At 41.0% G+C, this 25,346-nt stretch overlaps 3 protein-coding genes across 3 annotated transcripts in view; all 3 read left to right on the top strand.

The window, feature by feature from the left end:
* The window catches only part of LOC142189165 (uncharacterized), a 58,260-nt gene extending 46,851 nt beyond the window's left edge, over positions 1–11,409 (top strand). The window contains exon 5 of the mRNA XM_075262130.1: positions 10,309–11,409. Coding sequence (XP_075118231.1) covers positions 10,309–11,407 — 1,099 coding nt within the window. The 3' untranslated portion in view covers positions 11,408–11,409. The remainder of the gene's footprint in view (positions 1–10,308) is intronic.
* Positions 1–25,346, top strand: part of LOC142195595 (uncharacterized) — a 704,678-nt gene that overhangs the window by 337,569 nt on the left and 341,763 nt on the right. The gene's annotated exons all lie outside the window — the stretch shown is intronic.
* LOC142189149 (uncharacterized) lies at positions 13,827–24,332 on the top strand. The gene is made up of 4 exons (XM_075262129.1): positions 13,827–13,908; positions 13,998–14,071; positions 21,494–21,614; positions 23,407–24,332. The coding sequence occupies exons 1-4, from the start codon at positions 13,827–13,829 to the stop codon at positions 24,330–24,332; spliced, it is 1,203 nt and encodes a 400-aa protein (XP_075118230.1).

The following is a 25,346-nucleotide window of genomic DNA, read 5'->3' as shown; positions in this document are numbered from 1 at the left end:
TAGTGGTGCCCAAACTTTTTCATAGGACTGTATATAGTCCTAGGAGCCCTGATAGTGTCATACACTATGTATTATAGATATATAGTCCTAGGAGCCCTGACAGTGTCATACACTATGTATTATAGATATATAGTCCTAGGAGTCCTGACAGTGTCATACACTATATATTATAGATGTATAGTCCTAGGAGCCCTGACAGTGTCATACACTATGTATTATAGATATATAGTCCTAGGAGCCCTGACAGTGTCATACACTATGTATTATAGATATATAGTCCTAGGAGTCCTGACAGTGTCATACAGTATGTATTATAGCTGTATAGTCCTAGGAGCCCTGACAGTATTATACACTATGTATTATAGATATATAGTCCTAGGAGCCCTGACAGTGTCATACACTATGTATTATAGATGTATAGTCCTAGGAGCCCTGACAGTGTAATACACTATGTATTACAGATATATAGTCCTAGGAACCCTGATAGTGTCATACACTATGTATTATAGATATACTGTATAGTGCTAGGAGCCCTGACAGTATTATACACTATGTATTATAGATACAGTCCTATGAAAAAGTTTGGGCACCCCTATTAATCTTAATCATTTTTAGTTCTAAATATTTTGGTGTTTGCAGCAGCCATTTCAGTTTGATATATCTAATAACTGATGGACACAGTAATATTTCAGGATTGAAATGAGGTTTATTGTACTAACAGAAAATGTGCAATATGCATTAAACCAAAATTTGACCGGTGCAAAAGTATGGGCACCTCAACAGAAAAGTGACATTAATATTTAGTAGATCCTCCTTTTGCAAAGATAACAGCCTCTAGTCGCTTCCTGTAGCTTTTAATCAGTTCCTGGATCCTGGATAAAGGTATTTTGGACAAAGAATTCAAGTTCAGTTAAGTTAGATGGTCGCCGAGCATGGACAGCCCGCTTCAAATCATCCCACAGATGTTCAATGATATTCAGGTCTGGGGACTGGGATGGCCATTCCAGAACATTGTAATTGTTCCTCTGCATGAATGCCTGAGGATTTGGAGCGGTGTTTTGGATCATTGTCTTGCTGAAATATCCATCCCCGGCGTAACTTCAACTTCGTCACTGATTCTTGAACATTATTCTCAAGAATCTGCTGATACTGAGTGGAATCCATGCGACTCTCAACTTTAACAAGATTCCCGGTGCCGGCATTGGCCACACAGCCCCAAAGCATGATGGAACCTCCAGCAAATTTTACAGTGGGTAGCATGTGTTTTTCTTGGAATGCTGTTTCTTTTTGGACGCCATGCATAACGCCTTTTTTTTATAACCAAACAACTCAATTTTTGTTTCCAAAATGAAGCTGCCTTCTCCAAATGTGCTTTTTCATACCTCAGGCAACTCTATTTGTGGCGTACGTGCAGAAACGGCTTCTTTCTCATCACTCTCCCTGACAGCTTCTATTTGTGCAAAGTGCGCTGTATAGTTGACCGATGCACAGTGACACCATCTGCAGCAAGATGATGCTGCAGCTCTTTGGAGGTGTCTGTGGATTGTCCTTGACTGTTCTCACCATTCTTCTTCTCTGCCTTTCTGATATTTTTCTTGGCCTGCCACTTCTGGGCTTAACAAGAACTGTCCCTGTGCTCTTCCATTTCCTTACTATGTTCCTCACAGTGGAAACTGACAGGTTAAATCTCTGAGACAACTTTTTGTATCCTTCCCCTGAACAACTATGTTGAACAATCTTTGTTTTCAGATCATTTGAGAGTTGTTTTGAGTAGCCCATGATGCCACTCTTCAGAGGAGATTCAAATAGGAGATCAACTTGCAATTGGCCACCTTAAATACCTTTTCTTATGATTGGATACATCTGGCTATGAAGTTCAAAGCTCACTGAGGTTACAAAACCAATTTTGTGCTTCAGTAAGTCAGTAAAAAGTAGTTAGGGGAATTCAAATCAATAAAATGATAAGGGTGCCCATACTTTTGCACCAGTCAAATTTTGGTTTAATGCATATTGCACATTTTCTGTTAGTACAATAAACCTCATTTCAATCCTGAAATATTACTGTGTCCATCAGTTATTAGATATATCAAACTGAAATGGCTGTTGCAAACACCAAAATATTTAGAACAAAAAATGATTAAGATTAATAGTGGTGCCCAAACTTTTTCATAGGACTGTATATAGTCCTAGGAGCCCTGATAGTGTCATACACTATGTATTATAGATATATAGTCCTAGGAGCCCTGACAGTGTCATACACTATGTATTATAGATATATAGTCCTAGGAGTCCTGACAGTGTCATACACTATATATTATAGATGTATAGTCCTAGGAGCCCTGACAGTGTCATACACTATGTATTATAGATATATAGTCCTAGGAGCCCTGACAGTGTCATACACTATGTATTATAGATATATAGTCCTAGGAGTCCTGACAGTGTCATACAGTATGTATTATAGCTGTATAGTCCTAGGAGCCCTGACAGTATTATACACTATGTATTATAGATATATAGTCCTAGGAGCCCTGACAGTGTCATACACTATGTATTATAGATGTATAGTCCTAGGAGCCCTGACAGTGTAATACACTATGTATTACAGATATATAGTCCTAGGAACCCTGATAGTGTCATACACTATGTATTATAGATATACTGTATAGTGCTAGGAGCCCTGACAGTATTATACACTATGTATTATAGATACAGTCCTATGAAAAAGTTTGGGCACCCCTATTAATCTTAATCATTTTTAGTTCTAAATATTTTGGTGTTTGCAGCAGCCATTTCAGTTTGATATATCTAATAACTGATGGACACAGTAATATTTCAGGATTGAAATGAGGTTTATTGTACTAACAGAAAATGTGCAATATGCATTAAACCAAAATTTGACCGGTGCAAAAGTATGGGCACCTCAACAGAAAAGTGACATTAATATTTAGTAGATCCTCCTTTTGCAAAGATAACAGCCTCTAGTCGCTTCCTGTAGCTTTTAATCAGTTCCTGGATCCTGGATAAAGGTATTTTGGACAAAGAATTCAAGTTCAGTTAAGTTAGATGGTCGCCGAGCATGGACAGCCCGCTTCAAATCATCCCACAGATGTTCAATGATATTCAGGTCTGGGGACTGGGATGGCCATTCCAGAACATTGTAATTGTTCCTCTGCATGAATGCCTGAGGATTTGGAGCGGTGTTTTGGATCATTGTCTTGCTGAAATATCCATCCCCGGCGTAACTTCAACTTCGTCACTGATTCTTGAACATTATTCTCAAGAATCTGCTGATACTGAGTGGAATCCATGCGACTCTCAACTTTAACAAGATTCCCGGTGCCGGCATTGGCCACACAGCCCCAAAGCATGATGGAACCTCCAGCAAATTTTACAGTGGGTAGCATGTGTTTTTCTTGGAATGCTGTTTCTTTTTGGACGCCATGCATAACGCCTTTTTTTTATAACCAAACAACTCAATTTTTGTTTCCAAAATGAAGCTGCCTTCTCCAAATGTGCTTTTTCATACCTCAGGCAACTCTATTTGTGGCGTACGTGCAGAAACGGCTTCTTTCTCATCACTCTCCCTGACAGCTTCTATTTGTGCAAAGTGCGCTGTATAGTTGACCGATGCACAGTGACACCATCTGCAGCAAGATGATGCTGCAGCTCTTTGGAGGTGTCTGTGGATTGTCCTTGACTGTTCTCACCATTCTTCTTCTCTGCCTTTCTGATATTTTTCTTGGCCTGCCACTTCTGGGCTTAACAAGAACTGTCCCTGTGCTCTTCCATTTCCTTACTATGTTCCTCACAGTGGAAACTGACAGGTTAAATCTCTGAGACAACTTTTTGTATCCTTCCCCTGAACAACTATGTTGAACAATCTTTGTTTTCAGATCATTTGAGAGTTGTTTTGAGTAGCCCATGATGCCACTCTTCAGAGGAGATTCAAATAGGAGATCAACTTGCAATTGGCCACCTTAAATACCTTTTCTTATGATTGGATACATCTGGCTATGAAGTTCAAAGCTCACTGAGGTTACAAAACCAATTTTGTGCTTCAGTAAGTCAGTAAAAAGTAGTTAGGGGAATTCAAATCAATAAAATGATAAGGGTGCCCATACTTTTGCACCAGTCAAATTTTGGTTTAATGCATATTGCACATTTTCTGTTAGTACAATAAACCTCATTTCAATCCTGAAATATTACTGTGTCCATCAGTTATTAGATATATCAAACTGAAATGGCTGTTGCAAACACCAAAATATTTAGAACAAAAAATGATTAAGATTAATAGTGGTGCCCAAACTTTTTCATAGGACTGTATATAGTCCTAGGAGCCCTGATAGTGTCATACACTATGTATTATAGATATATAGTCCTAGGAGCCCTGACAGTGTCATACACTATGTATTATAGATATATAGTCCTAGGAGTCCTGACAGTGTCATACACTATATATTATAGATGTATAGTCCTAGGAGCCCTGATAGTGTCATACACTATGTATTATAGATATATAGTCCTAGGAGCCCTGACAGTGTCATACACTATGTATTATAGATATATAGTCCTAGGAGCCCTGACAGTGTCATACACTATGTATTATAGATATATAGTCCTAGGAGTCCTGACAGTGTCATACACTATGTATTATAGATGTATAGTCCTAGGAGCCCTGATAGTGTCATACACTATGTATTATAGATATATAGTCCTAGGAGCCCTGACAGTGTCATACACTATGTATTATAGATATATAGTCCTAGGAGCCCTGACAGTATTATACACTATGTATTATAGATATATAGTCCTAGGAGCCCTGACAGTGTTATACACTATGTATTATAGATATATAGTCCTAGGAGCTCTGACAGTGTCATACACTATGTATTATAGATGTATAGTCCTAGGAGCCCTGATAGTGTCATACACTATGTATTATAGATATATAGTCCTAGGAGCCCTGACAGTGTCATACACTATGTATTATAGATATATAGTCCTAGGAGCCCTGACAGTGTCATACACTATGTATTATAGATATATAGTCCTAGGAGCCCTGACAGTGTCATACACTATGTATTATAGATATATAGTCCTAGGAGCCCTGATAGTGTCATACACTATGTATTATAGATATATAGTCCTAGGAGCCCTGACAGTGTCATACACTATGTATTATAGATGTATAGTCCTAGGAGCCCTGACAGTGTCATACACTATGTATTATAGATGTATAGTCCTAGGAGCCCTGACAGTATTATACACTATGTATTATAGATATATAGTCCTAGGAGCCCTGACAGTGTCATACACTATGTATTATAGATATATAGTCCTAGGAGCCCTGACAGTGTCATACACTATGTATTATAGATATATAGTCCTAGGAGCCCTGACAGTGTCATACACTATGTATTATAGATATATAGTCCTAGGAGCCCTGACAGTATTATACACTATGTATTATAGATATATAGTCCTAGGAGCCCTGACAGTGTTATACACTATGTATTATAGATATATAGTCCTAGGAGCCCTGACAGTATTATACACTATGTATTATAGATATATAGTCCTAGGAGCCCTGACAGTGTCATACACTATGTATTATAGATATATAGTCCTAGGAGCCCTGACAGTGTCATACACTAGGTATTATAGATATATAGTTCTAGCAGTCCTAACAGTATTCTACCCTATGTTTTATAGTCCCTATATCCATATCCCCCTATAACATCAGTTTTATTACCCCGCTTTATCTCTCTATCACCCCATGATCTCGTTGCCTGGTTAGCCACTACAGTTTTCATACCTACAACACTTTTCTCTTTTTGACACAAAAGTATGAAATATGACCTGTTTTATCTAATAAAGTAATACACGGGGTACAGTTACACACACCGCTCTGCTACATCACATGGAAATTACAAATACACAGCAGCTCAGCTACATGCACATCACACAGTCAGCTCTGATCCAGACGCATGATGTCAGCAGGGAGACGAAAAACATTTGATCATGTGACTCTTTGTCTCCTCCCACACATAACATCACCACAGGTCCTGTAACCGCAGCTGCAGTACAGGAGGAGGTATGTGTGAACGGTCACCACAATCTCTCTGGCTCTCAGACTTACCCCTCGTTCCGTTCATAGGAGTCTGCATGAGGTCCCACCCCGAATGGAATACCGAACGCAAGTGGTGTGCAGTAAAAGCACACGGATCCCATAGACTATAATGGGGTCCGTGTGCTTGCTACGCGCTGCCCACACGAATTATGCAGACAGGAAAGTATCCGCACTGTCCGCATGATCCCTGCGGAGATCTGGCAGCAAGCACACGGACCCCATTATAGTCTATGGGGTCTGTGTGCTTTCACTGGCACACCGCTTGTAGTTGCGTTTGGTATTCCGTTCGGAGGGGTCCTCATGCGGACACAGATGTGAACGAGGCCTTACACAGCTTGCCCAGGATCAGATGAATGCAGCAGGAAGAACCTTTATTGTTAATGGGGGTGTGGTTATACAAGATCTGCCCACCGCGCCGCCATTACTAATAAAGGGGATAACTGGGGCATAGAGTGACCGCAATATGTAAAGTCGTATAGTCATATAGTCACCGTGGCCGTAGAATGGAGGGGTTTCAGTAAGGTGTCTCGTGGATCCACTAGGTGGCGCTGCCTCAGCTCAGACTCTGAGGGGGCGTTCACACGATGTAACGAGGTGTTTATTCTGATACGATAACGCGTGTCAGAATCAGCGCTGCAAAACAGAATCCCATTGACTTCAATGGATTCCCTATAGCGTGCGTTAACACATTGAAATCAATGGAAGGCCTTTTAACCCATTGATTTCAATGTGTTACGCGCGCTAAACGGAACCCATTGAAGTCAACGGGATTCTGTTTTGCAGCGCTGATTCTGACACAAATTATCTTGTCAGAATCAACGCCGCGTTCCATCGTATGAATGCCCCTTGAGTGTCGGTATCTTCGGGTACAGCCTAAGTAGTGACTATCTAACCCTAACTCACCTGGTATGACGTGGACAGGTGGTGCCTCATAGTAACAGGATTTATGGGAACAGCAGAGAACAGTGTCTATAGGCTGTGCCCGTAAGTGACATGAAGCGGATTGAGAGCCATGGAATCAGAATAACACAGCTATTCTCTATGGTCAATACAGGAACACCTGCCTATATCTAATGCACAATACTATACATGTCCTTTTATATAGTTTTTATATGAACTAATTTCCTTTACTTTCAGGATCCTACAATATAGGATTAGTTCATGTCTTAAATATAAGAGAATTTTCCCGACTGACCCATCAAGGATGGAAAGAGACAGGAACAAGATGGCGGAAAGTCTATTAAATCTCACCCTAGAGATCATCTACCAGCTTACTGGAGAGGTGAGAGATTCTGATGATGTCATCATGACATCATTCTTATCTATAGTAATAACAGATGATATGACTGGAGAGGTGATGGACTCTGGACATGTATGTAGTGAGATTTATTAATGTGTCTCCCCATATCCAGGATTACACAGTAGTGAAGAAGACCTCTAGTGGGCGCTGTCAGGCTCCTCTGTATGATGGATATGGAGGAACCCTGAGCCCAATCCCAGGGCCTCCACCTCACCTCCTGATACAGGAGGAGATCAATGGACAGAAGATCCTAGAACTCACCTACAAGATGCTGGAGCTGCTGACTGGAGAGGTGACACTGCTGGGAATGCTGGGACATTATACAGTAACTGGAGGGGTCGGGGTGATGACTGTATCATTGTGTTGTCAGGTTCCTATAAGGTGTCAGGATGTCGTTGTCTATTTCTCCATGGAGGAGTGGGAGTATTTAGAAGGACACAAGGATCTGTACAAGGAGGTGATGATGGAGGACCACCAGCCCCTCACATCAGCAGGTAATAGACATGACTATATACACATGGACTTCCATTATTTGTATGTACAGAATGAATTCAGTCCCTGTCTGTGTTTCCTACAGGTAGATCCAGTAAGAGGACAACACCGGAGAGATGTCCCAGTCCTCTTCTTCCACAGGATGATCAGGTAGATGGAGATATTCCCTATGATGTGTAGACGGGCTGTGAAGTCCTTGTGGTCAGTCTTGGGTTCTCCAGCAGTATTAGATGGTTTATACTTGTGTAATGAGAGGTGGAGATGGAGGATAAAGCTGACCATAGACATTACATGTTGTCTGGATCTTCTCACAATCTTCTAGCTATGTAGACTATGGGTTTAACCTCAGACCACACAGGCCTTCCCATAGTGTCTTGCAGACAGCCCTCATTCAATCATGAAGACATTGACACACTGTATTGTTTTCAGTGACCCATCATCTAATGTCTATGTCTATCTTCTAGGACAGAGGCAGCTATTTGGCTCAGATAACCCAAGTTTTCCAGCTGTTACGACTTATATTATTTGCTCCACAGCTTTTAACTCAAGATGAAGATCTGGACGATATTGATGCTGTTGCTGTAATAGTAAAAGAAGATCCCTATGTGAGTGGTGATGAGGAGTATGAGGAGGACATTCCTACAGGGAACCGCCCAGGTGAGGAGTCACCACTACATAAAGTAGAGAAGAGTCTTAGATTCTCCTCATTTTGAAAAAAAAAAATCAAAAGAGCTGAACTGTCCAAATGCACTTTTTCTCCAATTCCACCTCATTCTGAATTTTTTTTTTACAGCTTTTGAGTACATTGTAGAGAGTAATAAATCCTTATGAAAAACAGTTTGTCCCGCAAACATTAAGCCCTCATACGGCTCTGTAAGCAGAAAAAAAAATTGGTTGGATTGGAAGGCGGGAAGTCAAAAACAAATATCAAAAAATGCCACCAGGGGTTAAACAATTTCCTGGTAACCCTTTCCCTTTTAAGGACTCTAATTTCTCACATAAAATAATACAAGACAGTGACTTTAATAGGATTTACTGAATAAAGGAGTACTTAATTTACCCATCAGTAGTATCATTTTGGTTCTCAACCAGGATCCTTTCTCAAGCCGACTCTATGGTGAGAATTAATAATCTATGGTGATGGGGGTTATTAGGCCCAATTCATATCTGCGTTTGGGGCGACTTCCCCCAACGGAAATTTATATGCATTAAAATGCAGTTAGCTAAGAAACCAAACGGACCCCATAGGCTATAATGGGGTCCGTGTGGTGTCTTAGCTTACCACAGACTCCCCAAACAGAATTCCAAACACAGATGTGAACCAGACCTTACACATCTGCTCTTCACATTATCTTTTTGGATTGCTGCCTTTGTTTTAGGGTGATACATAGACATTATAAAGTTGTTTAGATTGGACGATGGATAGATACAAGGGAGCCTGGGCACTTGGCAATCTGGTGCCCAAACTTTCTGATCCTAGCCCTGATTTGTACCAAAGTATTTTTATGATTATTTTTTTTTTCTTTGGTGTAGCTGTTTAAGCTGCACAAGAGAAAACTATTTTTGTTTATTTTTGTTCTTCCTGTCTCACTATAAACAACTCAAAAAGTTGTATTTACGCTATAGTTGTCCAATAAGAAGTTACTTCCTCCCACAATAAACAAGTCCTCATGCATCATAGTTGCTTTATAGTTCACAGGTTTTTTACTAAAAAGTCACGCTTTTTAATATTACTTTAATATACGCTTTTATATGTGGAAGAATTTAGGTTCTTCCCTCTGGAGCACTGACTTCTTCTTTGATCCTCTGTTGCACACAGTCTTTCCTATATGAACAGGAACTTGCAGCACAAATGTATTAGAATGTCTATCTATCTATCTATCTATCTATCTATCTATCTATCTATCTATCTATCTATCTATCTATCTGACTTCTTAAGGGCTGAATTGTGCTTTTGACCCCCTATTTATGCACAAAATACTGTGTGCATCAGAGTATCAGAAAAGAGGTCAGTGCTTTGGAAGTGAGCACATAATTTCACAATAAAGTAGTCAATAAACTGTTGGATAACTTTATACTACAGAATCATTTCAAATGGGGAGACAAAAAACACTGGCAGTGTTTAGGTTTATTATTCAAAAATAATAAAATCAATTTTCTTCTTGTCAGATGACTGTACCAGGAGCTCAGAGGGACATCTGATATCTACAGATTATAAAGCAGAGGATCATGGTATCACACAAGATCCATATGAAGAACATGTCATTACCCCAGATATACCCTCAGACCTTCAGGAGAAAGATCCATCAACTGATCCTATTATACACATCCAATCTTCTGATCCATCACAAAATATAAGTCATAGAAGGGGAGAACATCAAAGAGCTTACACAGGGGAGAAGCTACTTTCATGTTCGGAATGTGGCAAATGTTTTACCTATAAATCAGATCTTGTTAGACATCAGAGAATTCACACAGGAGAGAGGCCATTTTCTTGTTCGGAATGTGGGAAAAGTTTTACAATTAAATCGCACCTGGTTCAACATCAGAGAATTCACACAGGAGAAAAGCCATTTTCTTGTTCGGAATGTGGGAAATGTTTTACTCAGAAATCACACCTTGCTGACCATCATAGAGCTCACACGGGAGAGAAGCCATATTCGTGTGAAGAATGTGGGGAATGTTTTACTTGGAGATCACATTTTGTTAGACATCAGAGAACTCATGGAGGAGAGAAGACTTTTCCATGTTCAGAATGTGGGAAATGTTTTACTCAGAAATCAGATCTTGTTAAACACCAGAGAATTCACACAGTGGAGATACCATTTCTATGCACCATTTGTGGAAAGTGTTTTAACCAAAAGTCAGTTCTAATTGTACATCAAAGAACTCACACGGGAAAAACGTTTTCATGTCCAGAATGTGGGAAATGCTTTCCTCGGAAATCACATTTTGATAGACATCACTTAACTCACACAGGAGAGAAGCCATACCCATGTCCAGAATGTAGGAAATGTTTTGCAAGCAAAGGAAGTCTTGTTGAACATCAGAGAATTCACACAGGAGAGAAGGCATTTTCTTGCACCAAATGTGGAAAGTGTTTTACTCAGAAAGCAGGTTTAATCGCACATCAGAAAACTCACATGGTAAAAACATTTTCATGCCCAGAATGCGGCAAATGTTTCTCGAATATAGGAAGTCTTGTTGAACATCAGAGAATTCACACCGGGGAGAAGCCATTTTCATGTTCCGAATGTGGGAAATGTTTTACCCTGAAGTCATCTCTAAATGCACATCAAAGAATTCACACAGGAAAGACATTTTCATGTACCGAATGTGGGAAATGTTTTACTCGCAAATGGCATTTTGTTACACATCAGAGAATTCACACAGGAGAGAAGCCATTTTCATGTTCCGAATGTGGGAAATGCTTTAACCAAAAGTCAATTCTAATGGTTCATCAAAGAACTCATATAGGGTAGTGGATAGGGTAGTTTAACACAAAGGACCTTTTATAGTAATTGGAGTCCTTCACAGCACCATTCACATATATCGTACAATCATTCCGACCCTTCTGTTATTTTTGTATGCAGCACACGCAGTTTGACAGATTTCTAATATCCATGATACATTTTGGCCTCTTTTGGGCCACTTCTTGGTATAATGTAGATCAGCGTTTTAAACCTAAAACAACTCTTAGCCAGACAATTATTATTATTGCAAAAAAATAACTTTTTTAAAAAAATTTATTTTTGACAAAATTATGACAAAACAATTCTAATTTAACATTAGTACATCTGCCCAAATATTTTTGGAAAAACATCAATGTAGTTTTTGATTATGTTATTTGAGCCATAACCATTATGTGAAACAGCTCATACTAGAACATGCTGAGATTTTCACATATAACCGATCCAGATTGAATAGTGTACAGTGACGGGTGCAAAATAATTGATGTGAACAAGTTCAAAAAGATTAATTGAGATGACTTTCAATTTTGATTATTTTTTTGATGAATTGGCTGGTCCTATCCAGATGACAAACTGCTGTGTGTGTACCTGAACTGATAAGAAATCCGTAGAATTACCAATAAACATCTGTTATCTTACAAGCAAGTATATTCCATGTAACGCTCCTACAGGGGCCTGTCAATAAATTAGAATATCCGCGAAAAGTTCATTCATTTCAGTAATTCAATTCAAAACACAATACTTCTATATTTTATATATACTTCTTCAATTCATCAGTTCGAAATGTTCTTATCAGTTGTCTTTTATGGCTGTCTCAGTTCAGTGATTTCTGTAGGATGCCATGAACCCATGTGACAAATTCATCCCTTCCTGAAGAGTGTGAAACAAGGTCACCATCTTGTATTCATAAATCCTTCTCTCTTTCCTTGATTAAAAATTCCCTCTTAAAACCAAAATTTTCATGTCATCGGTGATATTATGATCTTCATTGCAGAAATGTTTTGACATGGGAAGGTCCATTCTTTGTTCTCTAGTTGTATGGCGATGTGAATTCATCTGCATTCTAAGCTTCTGGCCTGTCTCTCCAACATACAAATTTTTAGTGGAACATTTGGTGCACATTATTAAATACACTACATTAGGTGTGTTACAGGTGAACGTACCTGGGATTTTATATTCCCAGTTAGAATTTGGTATCTCTATGTTGTCGGATGTTAGTATGTGAGGGCAGGTTTTGCACCTTTTCTGTCTGCATGGAAATGTTCCTGTGTTAGTTGGAGGTGACAGTGATCTGCTAATCACCATATTCCTGAGGTTTGGTGGCTGTCTGTAGCACAGGAGAGGGGGGTCTGGAAATATGGATTTTAGATGGTTATCTTTTTACAGTAGTGGATGTAATTTTCATGTGATTCCTCTCAGCATCTCCAGGTGGGGGTTATATGTGACAACCAGGGGCACCCGATTGTTTTCCTGTTTGGTATTGTATTTTAATAACTTTGATCTTGGTATTCTGGCGGCCCTGGTGATTTGGTTTTCAATTGTTCTTGGATGGTAACCCTGCCTCAAGAATGTGTTTTTGAGGCCCCTAAGGTGTTTGTCTCTATCTGCAGGGTCTGAACATATGTGATGGTATCTGATAGCCTGGCTGTAGACAATGGAGTTCTTTATGTGTTTGGGATGAAAGCTATCCCATCTTAGGTAGGTAGGGCGGTCAATTGGTTTCCAATACAGCGATGTCTCAATTTTGTTGTCCTGTGACTTGATGACTTTGTCTAGGAAATTTATTTCAGAGAAAGAGTAATTGAGCATCAGGTTGATGGTGGGATGGAACTGGTTGAATTGTTCATGGAAGGTTTTCAGCTGTTGTTCAGACCCAGTCCAAAGGATTAGGATATCGTCAATGAAGCGATAGTAGGCCAGAGGCCTGGTGGTGCAGGTGGATAGGAAGTCACTCTCAAGCTTGGCCATGAAGAGATTAACGTACTGTGGCGCCATTTTACTCCCCATTGTGGTGCCGGTCTGCTGTAAATAGATGCAGTCACCAAAAGAAAAGTAATTGTGGGTGAGGATGAATTTTGTGAGTTTCACCACCGATTCAGCGTTCATACCTCGCTTTTCCATGAAAAACTGGCAGGCATCCAGGTGTGGGATGTTGAGGTACAATAATTCTACATCCATGGCGGCCAGGATGGTTCCATCTGGAAGGGGACCTATAGTGGATAGTTTATTTAATAGGTCTGTGGTGTCCTGAAGGTAGCTGGCTGTATCCTTCACTAAGGGTTTGAGAGTACCCTCCACCCATCCAGAAATCTGTTCAGTGAGGGTGCCAACACTCCATTCCACACAGAAGGATCGATTTCTAGCCTTTATTTCTATTACAGCTAATTAAAACCCAGAAGTTACTATCTAAGAAAATCAGAATATTGTGAAAATGGTCAAAATTGTAGACTCTGGTGTCACCTGCGTGGGCTACACAATCATGGGGATGACTGCAGAAGGCAGCCACAAGGAGGGTAAGCCACAATAGGTCATTGCTAAGGACGCTGTTCACACAGTGTCCTTTATTTCCCCCTTCACGGTTCAAACCCTTGCCTTGCTTCAGCCCTGGCCAATCACAGGCCACTGGATGGAGTTGTAGGATACCTGAATCCGCGGAGACCCTTGGACCAGAGTTCAGTTAGTTCCAGTCTAGACTTTGTGCAGTGCAGAGTATTCCTGTGCCAACGGTCAGCCATTACAACCTCAGCAAGGACCACTTTCTGCCCCAGGCTCATCCAGAGATAGCCCTGCGTTAAGGGAAGAGTTTTGTCTGGACATTTGTGAGCCATGCCAGGAGGAAGAACGGAGGACTCTGACAGGAGGAACCTATTCGGGCCTAGTATCCAGGTACCAGGATCCCTGTCAGAGCTCCCTGTTCCATTACTAGTGGCGAGAGAGGAGGAATAGTTGTGGACTTATTTGTGGAGCCAGTATCGTCTCTAAAAGGAAAGCAGGGGGATTGGACAGTGGACTACTACCCCCATCTACTAGCTGCTGTTGTGTTCGTTCCAGCCAAGTTTATAAACAGTTACCCGGTTGTCGCTGCACACCTGGACTCCTGAGGCGTGCCTGCATCTCCAGTAGGGCCCTTCTGAACACCATCACACCGGCTCAGAGAGGAGACGTCCCCTCTCCAACTGGAGGTGACCCAGGGGAGACTACTACCACCACCATCCGGTAGAGCTGCAGGACCTCTCCCTTCACTGTGTCTGGCCCTGGAGTGGGATTGGGGTGTATGTGGAGTGTGCTTGGCCTCGCAGGCGGCACAGCCAACACCACTAGTACTCCCATCCTCTGGTCTCCTCCACTGGGTTGCAGCACTCCTATGGCAGCAGCGTTACTGTGTGTTGTTTGCTGTTCTATAGAGATGACTATTCAGGTGTCGTCTGAATGTTTGGATTGTGGGGGACAGTCTTATGGAAAACATGGTCAGGGTACTGTTACATCCGTGTGCTACGTGTAGTGCTTTTCATGTACTTTGCCCCTAACACGTATTGATAGGGACATATGGATCCCTCCGTATGTTGTAGAGGTACTAATTAGATAATTAATTAACAGGCCTAGATGGACTGCAGCCATCTTTCTTTTAGGCCTGGAGAACTGATTAAGACACAAGATGGTAGTGTATCAAAAGAGTTCTGATTTTATTGTAAGAAAAAGGTAGTTTAAATACATTACAGACAAAGAGCTGGCTTGGCTATTCTAATCAGTACAATCATGATTGGTTATAGAGATATAAGACAAGCCTGGCACATGGCTATTGGCTGAGGCTCATTATAATCTGCATCTCATTATAACTTTCCACACTGGGATGGACTTTCCCATGAAACAAAGAAGGATTCAAAATACTTATGTGTGAGCTAACATCCCAGACTATGTCTATATGTACACTCACCGGCCACTTTATTAGGTACACCTGTCCAACTGCTCGTTAACACTTAATTTCTAATCAGCCAATCACATGGCGGCAACTCAGTGCATTTAGGCATGTAGACATGGTCAAGACAATCTCCTGCAGTTCAAACCGAGCATCAGTATGGGGAAGAAAGGTGATTTGAGTGCCTTTGAACGTGGCATGGTTGTTGGTGCCAGAAGGGCTGGTCTGAGTATTTCAGAAACTGCTGATCTACTGGGATTTTCACGCACAACCATCTCTAGGGTTTACAGAGAATGGTCCGAAAAAGAAAAAACATCCAGTGAGCGGCAGTTCTGTGGGCGGAAATGCGTTGTTGATGCCAGAGGAGAATGGCCAGACTGGTTCGAGCTGATAGAAAGGCAACAGTGTCTCAAATAGCCACCCGTTACAACCAAGGTAGCCAGAAGAGCATCTCTGAACGCCGCACAGTACGTCGAACTTTGAGGCAGATGGGCTACAGCAGCAGAAGACCACACCGGGTGCCACTCCTTTCAGCTAAGAACAGGAAACTGAGGCTACAATTTGCACAAGCTCATCGAAATTGGACAATTGAAGATTGGAAAAACGTTGCCTGGTCTGATGAGTCTCGATTTCTGCTGCGACATTCGGATGGTAGGGTCAGAATTTGGCGTCAACAACATGAAAGCATGGATCCATCCTGCCTTGTATCAACGGTTCAGGCTGGTGGTGGTGGTGTCATGGTGTGGGGAATATTTTCTTGGCACTCTTTGGGCCCCTTGGTACCAATTGAGCATCATTGCAACGCCAAAGCCTACCTGAGTATTGTTGCTGACCATGTCCATCCCTTTATGACCACAATGTACCCAACATCTGATGGCTACTTTCAGCAGGATAATGCGCCATGTCATAAAGCTGGAATCATCTCAGACTGGTTTCTTGAACATGACAATGAGTTCACTGTACTCCAATGGCCTCCACAGTCACCAGATCTCAATCCAATAGAGCATCTTTGGGATGTGGTGGAACGGGAGATTCACATCATGGATGTGCAGCCGACAAATCTGCGGCAACTGTGTGATGCCATCATGTCAATATGGACCAAAATCTCTGAGGAATGCTTCCAGCACCTTGTTGTATCTATGCCACGAAGAATTGAGGCAGTTCTGAAGGCAAAAGGGGGTCCAACCCGTTACTAGCATGGTGTACCTAATAAAGTGGCCGGTGAGTGTATATGTCATGGCAAAAGAGATAAGATGACACGTTCCATAGACTCTGTGTCTATACACACTCTAAGTGACCTTCATATACCATAAAATATGACAGAGTGCCCAGATACCATAAGATTACCGTATATACTCGAGTATAAGCCGAATTTTTCAGCACAGTTTTTGTACTGAAAAAGCCCCCCTCGGCTTATACTCGAGTCAGCAAAAAAAAAAAAAATTTATTTTTTTTTTAGGTGGAGAGGTCTATGACCAGCAGCAATATCAATGTATAGAACCTCCCATAAAATAGTGGGGAAAAAAAAGCTTAAATTTTTTTTTAAAAATTAAAAGTTCTAAATCACTCCTTTCCCTAGAATAGACACAAAAGTAGAAAATGACTGTGAAACACAAACACAGTATCTGTGTTTGTGTCTGAAAGTGTCCGGTCTACTGAATATAGGGTATCTGCAGTGCTCCTGTTCCCTCGGAAAGGGGTTAATAGGAGCACTGCAGATACCCTATATTCAGCCAGGCTGAATTCCAAGTGGGGGAAAAAAAAAACCAGTGCTCAGGGAAGGGGCAGACAGACAACCAAAACACCCTTTCCCAGCACCCAGCAGCTACTGCACCCAAAAACTCCGACCATTTTAATTTTTGAAATTTTCCAGTAGCTGCTGCATTTCCCCCCCTCGGCTTATACTCGAGTCAATAAGTTTTCCCATTTTTTTGTGGTAAAGTTAGGGGGGTCGGCTTATACTCGAGTATATACGGTAATACTTTTGTTGGTTATGTGTCCATACATCATGTAAAGGAGATAAGAGATATACAAAGTCAGCTGCATCTTCTCAAAATGAGGCCCTTGAGAGATAATGATTAGCAACCTATGCATTAACGTTCATTATCACATTCCTTAAAGTCTAACAAGGGGCCTCCTTGACTTAAGCAGAAAAATACATACTTATACAGTTTATATGTGAAAGAGTACAAGATGGCTGCCAAAATACAAAGATGGAGGACTTAACTCTAACAGTATTGTTCTGCTACACACACATTACAATGCTTAGCTACATGCCATTTCTCACACACACAGCTCTGCTACATGTAACATGCACATCACACGCTGCTAGGTACACATTTACATGGACGTTACACATACATAATACATACAGATGTGACGGATACGTGTACTTGTACATTACACACATACGGCTCCGCTACAGGCAGATGTATCGCACATACACGTCACACACTGACAGCTCTGCTGCATATATCCTCATCACATGACTGTGACATCATCAAAGGTCCTTAACAGATGAATCTATAACAGCAGGACCTGATCATGTGACTTCTGGACTCCTCCCACACATGTGATGTCATCAGAGGTCCTGTAACCACGAAGCTGTACAGGAGGAGGTAGGTCCTTACAGTCCTGGATTAATGGGTAAGATGTTAACCCTTTAAGACCAGACAAGTCCCCGCACAGTATTGGTATTACGTATCAGTAATAGGTTACCTTTATTCTACAGATCGGTGCGGTTACGGAAAAATTTAACCCCTTCCAGACATCCGCCGTAATAGTACGGCGGACGCTGGGTGTTTAACTATGGCGGGTGTCTACTGTTTTACATAATAGACACCCAGTGTTAATGCCTACGGTCGGTGCCCGCACCGATTGGAGGCATTAACCCCTCCAGTGCCTTGGTCAAAGCTGACCGAGGCGCCATTTTCACGGCGGCGCATGCTCCAGGGCCGATGTTATGTTGCCAGGAGCCTTGTAAAGGGTCCCCGGCCTGTCTGCAGTGATTTTCTTTTGCAGGCTGCTCTATGTAGCCTACAAAAAAAATGACGATTTTTTTGCAATGCATTGCATTAGTGATCAGACTCCCTGGGGTTCAAGACCCCTAGGGGGTCTAATAAATGCAAAAAGGCAAAAAAAATATTTTAAAAAATTTAAAAGAATTAAAAACTCAAATCGACCCCCTTTCCCTAGAACACATATAAAAGTGCAGAAATACAGTGAAACACATACATGTTAGCTCTGTGTCCGAAAACGCCCGCTCTACAAATCTATAAAAATATTTTTCCTGTACGGTAAACATTGTAGTGGGAAAAAAAGTCAAAACTGCCAAACCGCCATTTTTTCACTGTTTTGCCTTTGATAAAAATTTAAAAAAAATTTATCAAAGCAAAAGCAATTCCCCAATATGGTAGAACTAAAAAGTACACCCGGCCCCGCAAAAAAAAAAAAGACGCCATATACATCACCGTACACAGAAATATAAAAAAGTTACGGGTGTCAGACTATGGCGACTTTTAGGAAAAAAATTTTAGCACAGTTTTGGATTTTTCTTAAGGGGTTAAAATGTAAATAAAACCGTATACATTTGGTATCGCCAGAATCGTACAGAAACATAGAATACAGGTGACGTGTTATTTTGGCGGTACGATGAATGCCGTAAAAACGAAGCCCTTAAGAAAGTCGCAAAATGCACTTTTTCTTCAAATCCCCCCCATTCTGAATTTTTTTCCGTCTTCCCATTACATTGTACAGAATATATAATGGCGGAATCATGAAGAAAAATTTGTCCCGCAAACATTAAGATCTCATATGGCTCTGAGAGCGGAGAAATAAAAAAGTTATGGGGTTTGGAAGGAGGGGGGGTCCTATTGCTTTGCCATAGGTTTCTCATTTCTCTGTCTATGACGCCGCGTCAGGGCTTGTGTTTTAGGGGATGGCTTGTCGTTTTCATTGGGTACCTGCAGTTTTTTTTGGGGATAAATAATGTGAATTTTATAGTTTACGTCATTACCGTTGTGAAGATTCCAGTTACGGTTTATGGTTTTTCTTGCTTCTTTAATAACATTGTGTAAGATTTATGCTTTTCCTATAATATTTATTTATTTTAATGTAGATTGTGAGCCCCATCATGGGATCACAATGTACATTTTTTTCCCCTGTCAGTATGTCTTTGTAGAATGGGAGGAAATCCGCGCAAACACAGGGAGAACATACACACTCCTTGCAGATATTGTTCCTGGCGGGATTCGAACCCAGGACTTCAGCGCTGCAAGGCTACAGTGCTAACCAATGAGCCACCGTGTTGCCCCTTTCCTATAATTTTTCTTGACACAAAGGATGAGCGGTATTAAAGGGGTTGTCTAATTTATTAAAAAAGAGAATAAAGCAAGTAAATTTTACAAGATAAAAAACAAAACAAAAAACAACCATCGCTTACCTCTCTAATGTGACGTGTGGTGGTGATGATGTCAGACAGACTGCGAAAGGGGATGCATTATTGTACTGAGAGAAGCCAAAAAGTCGGTTCAACGAATTGCTCATGATCTAGGCGGTTCTGACCTTGCTGCAGTTACGCGAGGGTGTGCACACTGGACGTACAGGCTCTATATGGCACCAGTATATTACGGACTGCCCCCACAGTTTCCATGTCCAACATCCAGACATGGGGGCGCCTTTATTAAATTACCCAGAGTCAAGAGAAATACAAAAATATTCTAAAAGGTAAATGAAGTACCGCAGGAAAGCTATTGTGGTGGTGCCAAACAAGACACAGAAAGGGGAGGGGCGTATAGGTAAAGGGGTAACCGTTAGAGTAGGACGGTCCTCCCAGTCACATACGTCATCAGACAAGTGGGATTACCAGTAAGTGTCCTAAGGGTCCCAGATTAATTGAAATTTATCAACCAAGCATTTATGGGATTAGCTAAGACATCACAAACTATGAGTGTGCAGCATCTACATGTCCAGCTGTAACATCTGCGGGGAAAATGTTCCTTCTTTGGGGAGAGCAGGAGTGTTTTTGATAAACATAGGATATTGTGTGCTTTTGTACATTTGGATCTTCTCTCCATTCAGGTTCCTACAATATAGAATCCTCTCAGTATCTTCTATAGAAGAGAATATTCCTGATTGTCCCATCAAGGATGGAAAGAGACAAGAACAAGATGGCGGAAAGTCTATTAAATCTCACCCTAGAGATCATCTACCAGCTTACTGGAGAGGTGAGAGATTCTGATGATGTCATCATGACATCATTCTTATCTATAGTAATAACAGATGATAGGACTGGAGAGGTGATGGACTCTGGACATGTATGTAGTGAGATTTATTAATGTGTCTCCCCATATCCAGGATTACACAGTAGTGAAGAAGACCTCTAGTGGGCGCTGTCAGGCCCCTGTGTATGAAGGATATGGAGGAACCCTGAGCCCAAACCCGGAGCCTCCATCTCACCCCCTGATACAGGAGGAGTTCAATGGACAGAAGATCCTAGAACTCACCAACAAGATGCTGGAGCTGCTGACTGGAGAGGTGACACTGCTGGGAATGCTGGGACATTATACAGTAACTGGAGGGGTCGGGGTGATGACTGTGTCATTGTGTTGTCAGGTTCCTATAAGGTGTCAGGATGTCGCTGTCTATTTCTCCATGGAGGAGTGGGAGTATTTAGAAGGACACAAGGATCTGTACAAGGAGGTGATGATGGAGGACCACCAGCCCCTCACATCAGCAGGTAATAGACATGACTATATACACATGGACTTCCATTATTTGTATGTACAGAATGAATTCAGTCCCTGTCTGTATTTCCTACAGGTAGATCCAGTAAGAGGACAACACCGGAGAGATGTCCCAGTCCTCTTCTTCCACAGGATGATCAGGTAGATGGAGATATTCCCTATGATGTGTAGACGGGCTGTGAAGTCCTTGTGGTCAGTCTTGGGTTCTCCAGCAGTATTAGATGTTTATACTTGTGTAATGAGAGGTGGAGATGGAGGATAAAGCTGACCATAGACATTACATGTTGTCTGGATCTTCTCACAATCTTCTGGCTATGGAGACTGTCATGGATGTGTCTTCTAATATCTGTGGCTATCAGTTTCTATGAGTCTGGCAGCGATTTGACTCTGATATCACCTGTTGTATAACAACTTCTGACCTTTATATTTCTTTCACAGATTTTCCATCAGGATAAAGATGTGAGCGACATTAATGCTATATCTATGAGAATACAGGAAGATCCCTATGTGAGTGGTGATGAGGAGTGTGAGGAGGACATTCCTACAGGGACCCGCCCAGGTGAGGAGTCACCACTATATAAAGCACAGAAGGGTCACTGATTCTCCTAATTTTGAAAAAAGATCAGAAGAGCTAAACTGTCCAAAACTTTTTTGATAATTCCACCTCTTTCTGAATTTTTTTGCAGCTCTCCAAAACATTGTACAGAATAAATACAGTATATGGGCCCATTATGAAAAATAGTCCCGCAAACATTAAGCCCCCATATGGATCTGTGAGCAGGAAAAAAAACATTGGTTGGATTGGAAGGCGGGAAGTCAAAAACAAAAATCAAAAAATGCCCCCAGCGGGAAGGGGTTAAACAATTTCCTGGTAACCATTTCCCTTTTAAGGAATTTAATTTCTCACATAAAATAATACAAGACAGTGACTTTAACCCCTTCCCGACACCCGCCGTACTAGTACATGGGCGCCGCCATTTTGCAAGCAAGCTCCAGGGCCGACGTCACGTTGGCATGACAGCTGGGAGCCTTGTGAAGGCTACTAGGCCTGTCTGCAGTGATTTTCTTTTGCAGGCTGCTCTTTGCAATTTCCAAGGCCGGTGTAAGGCCCGGATCACATCTGCGTTCGGTATTCCGTTCGGGGAGACCTCTTCTCTGATCCTCTGCTGCACACAGTCTTTCCTGTATGAACAGGAACTCGCAGCACAAATGTATTAGAACGTCTATCTATCTATCTATCTATCTATCTATCTATCTATCTATCTATCTATCTATCTATCTATCCATCTCCTATCTATCTCCTATCTATTTATCTATCTATCTATCTTCTATCTATCTATCTATCTATCTATCTATCTATCTATCTCCTATCTATCTATCTATCTATCTATCTATCTATCTGTCTATCCATCTCCTATCTATCTATCTATCTATCTATCTCCTATCTATTTATCTATCTATCTATCTAGAAAATGGAAAAAATGGCAGCACTCCAATATTTAGAAAAAGTGTGGATTTATTCCAAGCAGCGACGTTTCGGTTCTTATTATTCCAAGCTTGAGAAAGGTTCAGATAAGAACCGAAACATCGCTGCTTGGAATAAATCCACACTTTTTCTAAATATTGGAGTGCTGCCATTTTTTCCATTTTCTATATAAAGTTGAAGATTAGCCACCTTCCAGTTTGGCTTTGCACCCGGTTTGTATGCTGTGCTGCTTCTGCATTTTTTTCTACTACTATCTATCTCTATCTATCTCTATCTATCTATCTATCTATCTATCTATCTATTTATCTATCTTCTATCTACTATCTATCTATCTATCTCCTATCTATCTATCTCCTATCTATCTATCTATCTATCTATCTATCTATCTATTTCCTATCTATCTATCTATCTATCTATCTATTTATCTATCTTCTATCTATCTATCTATCTACTATCTATCTATCTCCTATCTATCTATCTATCTATCTATTTATCTATCTATCTATCTATCTATCTATCTATCTATCTATCTATCTATGTCCTATCTATCTATCTATCTATCTATCTATCTATCTATCTATGTCCTATCTATCTATCTATCTCCTATCTATCTATCTATCTATCTCCTATCTATCTTCTTGAGGGCTGAATTGTGCATTTGACCCCCTATTTATGCGCAAAATACTGTGTGCATCAGAGAATCCGAAAGGAGTGCTTTGGAAGTGAGCACATAACTTCAAAATAAGGCAGTCAGTAAAATGGATAACTTTATACTACAGGATCATTTCAAATGAGGAGACAAAAAATACTGGCAGTGTTTAGGTTTATTATTCAAAAATAATGAATTCCTTTTTGTTCTTATCAGATGACTGTACCAGGAGCTCAGAAGAACATCTGATATCTACAGATTATAAAGCAGAGGATCATGGTATCAAACAAGATCCATATGAAGAACATGTCATTACCCCAGATATAACCTCAGACCTTCACTGTTTTACCTATAAATCAGATCTTGTTAGACATCAGAGAATTCACACAGGAGAGAAGCCATATTCGTGTGAAGAATGTGGGGTATGTTTTACTTGGAGATCACATTTTGTTAGACATCAGAGAATTCACACAGGAGAGAAGGCATTTTCTTGCACCAAATGTGGAAAGTGTTTTGCCCAGAAAGCAGGTTTAATCGCACATCAGAAAACTCACATGGTAAAAACATTTTCATGCCCAGAATGCGGCAAATGTTTCTCGAATATAGGAAGTCTTGTTGAACATCAGAGAATTCACACCGGGGAGAAGCCATTTTCATGTTCCGAATGTGGGAAATGTTTTACCCTGAAGTCATCTCTAAATTCACATCAAAGAATTCACACAGGAAAAACATTTACATGTACCGAATGTGGGAAATGTTTTACTCGCAAATGGCATTTTGTTACACATCTGAGAATTCACACCGGGGAGAAGCCATTTTCATGTTCCGAATGTGGGAAATGTTTTACCCTGAAGTCATCTCTAAATTCACATCAAAGAATTCACACAGGAGAAACACTTTCATGTACCGAATGTGGGAAATGTTTTACCCTGAAGTCATCTCTAAAATCACATCAAAGAATTCACACAGGAAAAACATTTTCATGTACCGAATGTGGGAAATGTTTTACTCGCAAATGGCATTTTGTTACTCATCAGAGAATTCACACAGGAGTGAAGCCATTTTCATGTTCCGAATGTGGGAAATGTTTTACTCAAAAGTCAATTCTAATGGCTCATCAAAGAACTCATATAGGGAAGTAGATAGGGTAGTACAAAGGACCTTTTATAGTCAATGGGGTCCTTCACGGCACCATCATGTTATTTTTGTATGCAGCACACGCTGTTTGATAAATTTGTAATATCCATGGTACATTTTGGCCTCTTTTGGGCCACTTCTTGGTATAATGTAGATCAGTATTTTACACCTAAAACAACTCTTAGCCAGACAATTATCACTATTGCAAAACAATACGCTTCTTAAAAATCAATTTTTTACAAAATTCTGACACAACAATTCTAATTTAACATTAGTAAATCTGCCCCAATATTTTGGAAAAACATCACTGTAGTTTTTGATGATGTTATTTGTGACATAACCATTGCGAAAGTGAATGGCCATGTATACCCATGCACACCACCCACAGATTCTTGACCATGTATACCCATGCACACCACCCACAGATTCTTGACCATGTATACCCATGCACACCACCCACAGATTCTTGACCATGTATACCCATGCACACCACCCACAGATTCTTGACCATGTATACCCATGCACACCACCCACAGGTTCTTGGCCATGTATACCCATGCACACCACCCACAGGTTCTTGGCCATGTATACCCATGCACACCACCCACAGGTTCTTGACTTTGTATATCCATGCACACCACCCACAGGTTCTTGGCCATGTATACCTATGTACACCACCCACAGGTTCTTGGCCATGTATACCCATGCACACCACCCACAGGTTCTTGGCCATGTATACCCATGCACACCACCCACAGATTCTTGACCATGTATACCCATGCACACCACCCACAGGTTCTTGGCCAAGTATACCCTTGCACACCACCCACAGGTTCTTGGCCATGTATACCCATGCACACCACCCACAGGTTCTTGGCCATGTATACCCATGCACACCACCCACAGATTCTTGACCATGTATACCCATGCACACCACCCACAGGTTCTTGGCCATGTATACCCATGCACACCACCCACAGGTTCTTGACTTTGTATATCCATGCACACCACCCACAGGT

This window comes from Leptodactylus fuscus, chromosome 1 (genome assembly GCF_031893055.1).
Source record: "Leptodactylus fuscus isolate aLepFus1 chromosome 1, aLepFus1.hap2, whole genome shotgun sequence".
Taxonomy (NCBI): Eukaryota; Metazoa; Chordata; class Amphibia; order Anura; family Leptodactylidae; genus Leptodactylus; species Leptodactylus fuscus.
Note: the sequence above shows the minus strand (reverse complement) of the source record. Positions and strands in the feature narration are given on the sequence as shown.